At 29.3% G+C, this 9,454-nt stretch overlaps 1 protein-coding gene across 1 annotated transcript; it reads left to right on the top strand.

The window, feature by feature from the left end:
- The first annotated feature begins 5,397 nt into the window (after positions 1-5,397).
- Positions 5,398-6,661, top strand: LOC120070049 (bidirectional sugar transporter SWEET5-like). The gene is made up of 6 exons (XM_039021906.1): positions 5,398-5,440; positions 5,577-5,613; positions 5,701-5,916; positions 6,019-6,181; positions 6,293-6,412; positions 6,509-6,661. Exons 1-6 carry the CDS (start codon positions 5,398-5,400, stop codon positions 6,659-6,661), a joined length of 732 nt encoding a protein of 243 aa, XP_038877834.1.
- The last annotated feature ends 2,793 nt before the right edge of the window (positions 6,662-9,454 follow it).

The following is a 9,454-nucleotide window of genomic DNA, read 5'->3' as shown; positions in this document are numbered from 1 at the left end:
GATTTCACAACTTATATGATAGAAGGTGAGCCTCAGACTTTTCAAGAAGCTGTATCATCTTTTGATGCATTTTATTGAAAGGAAGCTATCAATAGTGAGTTAGAATTCATTTTACAGAACAATACTTGGGTATTGGTTGATTTACCTCTTAGAAGTAAACCAATTGGGAGTAAATGGATTTTTAATAGAAAGCTAAAGGTTGACGACACTATTGATAAGTACAAAGCCCGTTTGGTAGCTAAAGGCTTTCGCCAAAAAGAAAGGCTAATTTCTTTTATACCTATTTTCCAATGACAAGGATTGCATCTATAAGGATGTTAATTGCAATTGCAGCTTTACAAAATTTGAAAATACATCAAATAGATGTAAAAATTGCATTTTTAAATGGAGATTTAGATGAAGAAATTTATATGGAACAATCTGAAGAGTTTGTTGTTAAAGGACATGAAGAAAAAGTTTGTGAACTTATCAAGTCTCTAGTATTTGTTGAAACAAGCACCCAAACAATGACATGAAGAGTTTGATCACAGTATGTTAATGGATTTAAGATAAATGAGTGTGATAAATGTATCTATGTTAAAACCATAGATCAAGGTGTCATTATATGCTTGTATATGAATGATATGTTAATAATGGACACGAATAGAAGTGGTATTGATTCCACTAAAAGGATGTTGAAATCAAACTTTAATAGTTGGTCTTCCTGATGTTATCCTTGGAAATCGAATAATAAGAAATGCAAGTGGATATATATTTTCTCAATCTCATTATATAGAGAAAGTGTTGAGAAAATTTGATCATTTTGAGAGTAAGTCAGTTATTACTCAATTTGATCCAAATTGTAAGTTGAAAAAAAATAACGATGAAGGTGTATCTTCCCTAATCTAGAATATTTTAGAGCTATTGGTAGCTTAATGTACATAATGAATTGTACAAGACCTGATATTGCCTATTCAGCAGGAAAGTCACCAGCAATCTTGGACATGATCATTGGAATGTGTTAGTCATAGTTCTAAGGTACTTGAAGTACAGTCTAGATTATGGATTGTATTATACAAGGTATCCACATGTACTGGAAGGATTTAGTGATGCTAATTGGATTGCTGATAGCATGGAGAGTAAATCAACCAGTGGGTATATTTTTACCTCGGGTGGAGCAACTGTGACATGGAAATCTTCAAAACAGATGTGTATAGCATGCTCTACTATGGAATTAGAGTTTATAGCTCTTGATAAGCAGAAGAAGAAGTTGAACAGTTTCGAAGTTTTTTTGAAGATATTCCATTATGGCCAAAACCTGTAAGTGCAATATGTATTTATTGTGACAATTTAATGGTTTCTATGAGAGCCAAGAATAAAGTCTATAATGGCAAGTCACGACATATTAGATGCAAACATAATTTGATAAGTAATTGCTCTCTAATGGAATAATTTCCATTGATTATGTAAAGTCAAAAGAGAATATTGCAAATCTTCTAACGAAAGGATTGTGAAGAGAGAAAGTCACATATACATCGAGAGAAATGAGGCTGAAACCTATGAAATGAGTTATTTGGTAGTAACCTAACCTAGTTGACTGAAGATCTCAAGATCTAGGTTCAATAAGCAAACTAGCTGGATAATTCATAGTTGACACATTAAGAAATTTATAGTTTCTTCCCATTTCTATGATGATTTAGAGTGTGTGATTTATTGATGTTAAGGTTATATTGATATCTTGTTTTATAAGATGAGTAATGACAGGGTGCTCTTATTAATATTTACTTATATGAGAGTAGAAGTGGGGTCACTTCTATGAGAACGTTTCAAATGGTTATGTTCTCTAAAGCTCTCATGAATTCGAGATTTTGTCCAAGACCAAAATGGACACAAATGTATAGAACTCAAAGATACAAGATGACTTGTGTGTTATATCTATTGTCTCAATTCACCATTGAGAAGGATATTTTCAAAGCTTAGTCTTACTATTTCTTCGGTAAATTCGATGGATATTCACTAAGGAAGATTCAAGTCTAGAAGACACCTCTCCTGATGCATAACTTGGTCGATTTGTTTGCTCTCAACAGTTTTTGTTTGATTTTTCTCACTTTCTTTCATGTGGGGGATTGTTGGATATATATATAGTGAAAGAAAGTAAAACAATTGAATATTGAAATATAAAATTGGATTTAATTGTGTAACCCATTGTTTAGAAACTTTCAAATTGGATTGAAATTTTCAATTAAAATGATGTTTCATGTACAAATTTAACATGTATGAAAGTCAAAGTTGTAGTTTATTCAACTTAAATGAGTTATATTTGATTTTTGTCAAGTAACAACTGCAATGAGTCAAAATTGACAAATGTTTCAATTTTTATATTTATTTAATTTTATTTTGTATTTTAGAGAGTTACTAAGTTGTTAACCTATAAATAGCAACTTGGTTCTTCATTTGAAGTATCCCCATTTCAAAGTGAAGAGTTTTCTCCTTTCTTTCTTTCTTTTGTTCTTGAGTTAAGTTGAGAGTATGTATCTAAGAGTTTTGCCAAATTCGAGTAGTTTGAGGCTGCAATTCTAAAGGAGTTAGTCGTTGTATCCTGTTTGGATGATCGCTGTAGTCTACTTGTATCTTGTGCAAAGTAAATAATAATTGTCTTCAAGACAGCGCTTATCAGAAGTGTGTCTGGACAATGTTCTGGAGTCTACAGAGGTTTTGAGATTTTTTCAAGTCTTCAGTTATTTTCATATCTAAGCCTTGTTACATCATCTTGTTTAAGTTTGAGTTTGAAAACTATACAATTGTCTCTAGTAGAGATGTAATCAGTTTGCTAGTATATTCAATTCATATATATTCCATTTTCTCCAACCGTCTTCTCATTGGATATGACAGTAATTGTCCTTTCCTTCTACATTTTCATATACAAGATGTACCCAAACATCAAGATGGAACTTTATTTTCTTGTTTTGAAATTCAGGTATTTAATGGCAGCCTCTCTCTTGTTTTGACTTTGAAAGTTGTAGCAACAACTCCATCTGTGAAAGATGAATATGGAAGAGGATTATTCATGGATTAAAGAATTTATTATCCCATAACCCTTACATCCGATGACACATCATTCTAGAGATTATATGATTCGTAAATATTATCATCTTGAATTCATCAAAAAATTTTAAGATAGAAAGATCTTGTGTATTGTTTTTGCTGGCGTTTCGAACAACCTATTCAGATTTTGTATTCAGCATATTTATTTATTTGCAATTATTTATGTTTTTGACCCTAGGATTTAGAGCATATATAAACTCTCTAACCTAGAGGCGACGTTCTTGATGTAATTCTGAAAACATTCTCTCGAAATAATATTGTTCTCCCTCTGCCTGTGGACGTAGCTAACACACTGTTAATGAACTACGTATATGTGTGTGTTGATTTTTCCTTACTTTACGTTCTTTTTGTATTCTTTAATTGTCGATTTCGTAATAATTTTTCTAATGGAGTTAATCTTGTATGATCCCAATACCAAGAAGATATAGACATTAGATCATAAACTACATGATGGAACAAAGGACAAATTATGGGATTCACGAGTTTTTATTTATTTTTCTTCATCAATATTATAGGAAGATTATGTTAAATATATTTTTATCTTGACACGAAATAATGGTCAAGTAATATAATTCTTGACACATTTCTAATATCATCTATGCTTTTTTTTCCAAATTAAACATACGAATTTAATATCTATTTCTCATTTCCTGCATTATATTTGTTCCAACAAGACAATTTCATCAACTAAAACAAACCGTTGTACACATTTTAGGTCTACATATTAGTCCAATATATCCAACGTAACAATTCAGAATACTAAAATAAACAATTCCATTCTTCTATTACCTTCCATATATATGAATGATTACAAAATTTACAAGACCAATCGTACAACAGGATATACTCTCTCAACCCACCCCAATATATGATAATTCCAAAATTGTAAGACCAATTTATATGTGGCATGTATTCCAAAAATCACAAGACTAAAATTCTATCATTCCCACACATTTCTTTGAAGTATATAACCTATAATGGCTAAACAAAACATTTAGACAAAAAAAGTTTTGGACATTCCCATGTAGCCACATACACAAAATTTATAGGAAGTCAATTAGATATAACGACCTAAATATTCAGCCAATTCCACGTATACTTCATCCAATTCAAGTAGCGAGTACGAGCTCCTCGTATCAATCTATAAAACATAGAAAGTCAAATATATATATTTATTTACTATTTACACTATTTATAATGTTACAATATATATAAGTAGTTTAAAGACATACCGCATCTGTGATAATATTCTTCTTTTTAATCACGATTTCTTGCATATATCTCATAACATAATACCTACATTAGAGAGTTCCCACTTGTAAAGGACACTACAATACAAAGCCAATACTTAATACATATCATACAAATGTATTAAATAAATACCATTCTTTTAATTTTTTCAATGCTCTTATATTTATCTTTACTATTTTCCAAAATGTGGTTTTTCGATTCTTTTATAAATTTTTTTGGGAAATTTCTTCTATCTAGGGTTTAAAAAGTCCAAAGTTCTTATATTAAAAAAATTAACTTCTTAAACCTCACAAGTCATTCTTAATTTTAACACGATTTAGCAAAACCTTCTAGTTTGTTTATGTTTCAAACCCAGATTTGATTTTCAATTATTTTTTGTAATACAAAATTAAACTTTATGCTTTTATATTTTAAGTTGAATAAGCATTTCTTAACACCCACTATTATAAATTGGAAACGTAAACTTTCAATTATATATTTAAGTTGCTATATACTTTCCCATAAATTATGCTGGATTAAAAAAATTTAATACCATAAAGTATTATAATCTTTTACAAAATATATAATTAGAAACAATTAAAGTTCAAAGAACAGTAAAATTGAAAGTTTGAAGGACTTTATAATTAAACTGATGAAAAAAATGGAAATATGTATAATTTTGAATATTCAGTTCGACGGAAAACCCTTTAACTCATAATATGATATTAATTATTTAAAATGTGGTCGAAAAGATATATTTGAAAATAAAACCAATATAGTAAACATTTTATTTTTTATTATTTGTTTTTTAAAAAATCTTTTTTTTTTTTTTTTAATTTCACGGAAAATTAAATAGATAGACGGTTGTTCCTATTGGGAATGATAACAAAAATAAATAAATAAATAAAAATGGTAACCCTATTAGGAAGAGGAAGAAGAAAAAGAAAAGGTTTCGTCCATTACTTATAAATATAGCATTCCTCACCAATGCTAATACCTCACTCAACACAAAATTCCAACTCTCTTCTCTTCTCTTCTCTTTGAGTTTGCTTATTAATTAATTAATTAAATAATAAATCAAATATGGTTAGTGCCACCGTTGCTCGAAATATCGTCGGCATTATCGGTAAACTAACCTTCTCATTTTTCTTTCATTCTTATTTCTTCTTTTTCTATTGATTTATAATCTTAATTTATTAATTACCAATGACAACTTATAATTATCTTAATTAATTTGCTTTCTAATTCAATTATTTAAACAGGTAATGTCATCTCCTTCGGCCTTTTCTTCTCTCCAGTGTATGTTCTCTTCTCCTCTATTTTCATCCTCCATGCAACACTTATTTTAGTTACTAATTTATGGATTATTTAATGTTAATATTGCAGAACAACATTTTATAAAATAATAAAGAATAAGTCCGTGAAAGAGTTCAAGCCAGATCCTTACATTGCAACCGTTCTAAATTGCATGTTTTGGATATTCTATGGAATGCCTTTTGTTCAACCCGACAGCATGTTAGTCATCACCATTAATGGAGTTGGTCTTTTTATTGAACTTGTTTATTTGACAATTTTTGTCATCTTTGCTGATAACAAAGGACGGGTAAACATTCTTTTTGTTTTTTTCAAATTTATTAACTCTTGTTAAAAAAAATTATACATATCTAATGGATTGTATTTAATTTGGTATCATATGTAATTTCACAAAAAAGTTGGTATTTGTTTGTTGATGGAAGTCATATTCGTGGGCATCATTGTTGCAATAACAATGATAGCTTTGCATGGAGCCAAAAATAGATCTTTGATGGTTGGGATCATTTGTGACATTTTCAATATCATGATGTATGTTTCTCCTCTAACCATCATGGTAAGTCATTCATTTTATTATATAATAATATTAATATTATGTGTACGTTTATGCTTAGTATTGAAAATTAAGATTATTTAAATTAATCATTGGTTTAATTAATTTGAACAGAAAAAAGTGATAACAACAAAGAGTGTGAAATATATGCCTTTTCCTCTTTCGTTGACAAATTTTCTCAACGGTTGCGTTTGGACAGCTTATGCCCTCATCAAATTTGATCTCTATATGTTGGTATGTTTATTGATTTTCCATACAAATTAAATATTTATAATATGATGTTAATACTTAGAATTAAATTAATTAAGTGATAATTAATTAATTTTACAGATAAGCAATGGTGTTGGAGCAATTTCAGGTTTTCTCCAACTAATCTTGTATGGTTATTACTCGGTGATGGATTCAAAAGAAGACAATGAACTCACAGATAAAGACGCTAAAAAGATTCAACTCACCAATTTAAATGGATCATCCAATGTCTAAATATATATTTTAAATGTGAATCTTAGTCTAGAATATTGGGTTGTTGTCTATCCCCCAAAAAAAAAATGTTGAGTTAGTCTTTAGGGGTCTCCTCTCTTTACTCAATTTGTTTTTCTTTCTTTTTCACCAAATTAATTTTTTCTGTTTGATACATTTGGAGAATTTTGAATTTATTAAATTTTAGTACAAATTTATTTCAGGTGTTGGGTTGTCAACTTTCTTACTATGTTTATTTATTATTTATTTGCCAATGACATATTCTTAACTAGCTTTTTGTCTTTCTAATTCCAAATAAAAGATAATTTTAGATAAATAAGTATAGAGATGTGTAAAAAAAAAATCAAAGTTTGGATAAATTGAAATTTTCTAATGGAATGAAATGAACCCATCAACTAAATACAGTATTGATTGAATTATAAGTTTAATTCCAAAATCACTTTCTCAGAATTTTAAAATGAAACACTTCCAATTCTCTAAAATGAGAACATTATTTAAACTCCTCGGACTATTTTACCACAAGATTAAAAAAAGTTTATTTAATCTCCCATATTTAATTAAAGATAATTCAAATTTAAAATTTTGATTCAGATAACATGAGGAAGGTTATATTTTATAATTTTTGCAGTTTAGATAAAAGAATTCTAACTATAGTTTTAAAAAGAAATAGGATAATAATAAATTATCCAGTAATTAACATAATTGAAATTTATCTCAAGTCTAAGGGATACATTTTAGGTTAGAAATTAGTATTGGTTTTTAAACTTTCATAAAAATAACGATTAGAAGGCGCAACATGTCATCCCACCTAAAAAAGTAAAGGTCATGAAACATGTCATAAACGGGTATATAATCTAAAATCAAAGAAACTTGTTCATTTCAAAATTTACTAAGTGATAGTAAAAGGGAACAAAATGGCAAACCAAAAGTCAATAAAATGTATCCATTCCAATAGCAAGAACCTAATCACAATAGCCAACAATAGTACAAGGGAAGATAAAGATCATGGTTGAGTGAACAAAACAAACAAGAAAATTAGCTTTTCCACTTCTTCAGAAAAACATCTCATTAAAGACCAAAGTGTAAAACTCTACCAGATTTCAAGCATCGACAGTCTAGAAGTAATTGAAAATATCAACAAAAACTAAGACCATTTACAATGTCTGTGGTCAAAACCTATAAATAATTGTGCACACTTCAAAGAAAATCAAAGCCTCAAATCGTATTCAACATTCAAATAGGCTTCACAAGATTCTAATACAATTGACCCTCAGAACAACATATAAAAAAAGCACATATAAAGTTTCCAAAAGTTGCTAAGTATTGTTCTGATTCAGAAACCTATCTAAAATGAAAAAGAATAGTAGCTAATTATCCTTTTCACAATGAAAAATACATATAAAGTTCTTAAAAGTATATAAGTGATACTTTAACTCTCAGAACAATCTACAAAGTGTATGAGTGTCATTGACTATGAGAAGCACATAAAAATTTCCTAAAAAGCACCGATCTACGTGATACTTTAACTTTCAAAACGACATAAAAAGTGTCTATTTATCACTTTGACTCTTAAAACACCACAAAAAGTGTTTTTTTTTAAGAAATTTAACTGCTTATGAACTCTCAAAATCACCTAAAATGTTAAAAAAAAACATCGCTACTTGCCATTTTGACTATGAAAATACATATAAAGTTCCTAAAAAGTGCATAAGTGATACTTTAACTTTCAAAGCAATCTAAAAATGCATAAGTGTCATTTTGACTATGAAAAAACATAAAAAGTTTATAAAAAGGGTTTAAGTGATACTTTAACTCTCAAAACCATCTAAAAAAAGTGTAAGTGTCACTTTTACTCTCAAAACCACATAAAATGTTCCAAAAATATTTCTTCATGTTGATTGGACTCTCAAAACTACATAAATTATTTTAATAATAGTGGTTAATTAAGCATCACAGTTAAAAACACATTTTGTGTTCCCAAGAACTCTCTAAGTGATATACTTTAACTCTCAATATAATCTAAAAAGTACATAAGTATCATTTTGATTATGAAAAGCACATAAAAAGTTTTTAAAAAAGGTATAAGTGATATTTTAACTCTCAAAACCACCTAAAAAAGTGTGTAAAATGTCACTTTCGACACCCTCAAAACCCCATAAATTTTTTTAAAAAAAGTTCCTAAATGTTACTTTGTCTAAGTGTCCAAGAAGATCAACAAGCCCAAAGACCGATCATCCAAGAAGATCAACAAGCCCAAAGGCCAATCGTCCAAGACGATCATCAAGCCCAAAGGCCGATTATCCAAGAAAATCAACAAGCCAAAGGTCGATCATCCAAGAAGATCAACAAGCCCAAAGGCCGATCATTCAAGAAGATCAACCAGCTTAAAGACTATAGTTTATTTTGAAAGCATCAAAATATTATGTATTAGAGACTGAACTCACTTTCCACAAAATTAATACAAATACAAAGTTCAAATTCCACAAAATAAATTTCTCTTGAAATCTCGTGCGAACAAATTGACACGCCCAGTGGGACCTCTCTACCTCTCATCTCTCTTAACATTCAAGTAAACTAATGGCACCAAAGAAAGCTGCATCTAAAGCAACTACTGTAAGCAACACCTACACAGGACTTATCACCTGCAACCGTTCAAATGAGAGTATGTAGGAGCAAGAACAAGGTTTTGTCTTCGCAGAGAAAATCTGGGAGCAGCTGATGGAATCTTCTCAAGGGGAGATTATCATAAAAGAAAATCCCTTGTTTAACAACTCTGCCTGTACTTCTGACCAATCA

The sequence above is a fragment of the Benincasa hispida genome, unplaced genomic scaffold (genome assembly GCF_009727055.1).
Source record: "Benincasa hispida cultivar B227 unplaced genomic scaffold, ASM972705v1 Contig81, whole genome shotgun sequence".
Classification (NCBI taxonomy): domain Eukaryota; kingdom Viridiplantae; phylum Streptophyta; class Magnoliopsida; order Cucurbitales; family Cucurbitaceae; genus Benincasa; species Benincasa hispida.
The sequence above is the reverse complement of the archived record's forward strand: the minus strand, read 5'-3'. Positions and strand labels throughout refer to the sequence as shown.

Bases quoted from the DNA above. Each gene is read 5' to 3' on its own strand.
- LOC120070049 (XM_039021906.1), top strand. From the start codon at position 5,398: ATGGTTAGTGCCACCGTTGCTCGAAATATCGTCGGCATTATCG. The intron at 5,441-5,576 runs GTAAACTAACCT...TTATTTAAACAG, and splicing joins AAATATCGTCGGCATTATCG to GTAATGTCATCTCCTTCGGC. The intron at 6,182-6,292 runs GTAAGTCATTCA...TAATTTGAACAG, and splicing joins TTTCTCCTCTAACCATCATG to AAAAAAGTGATAACAACAAA.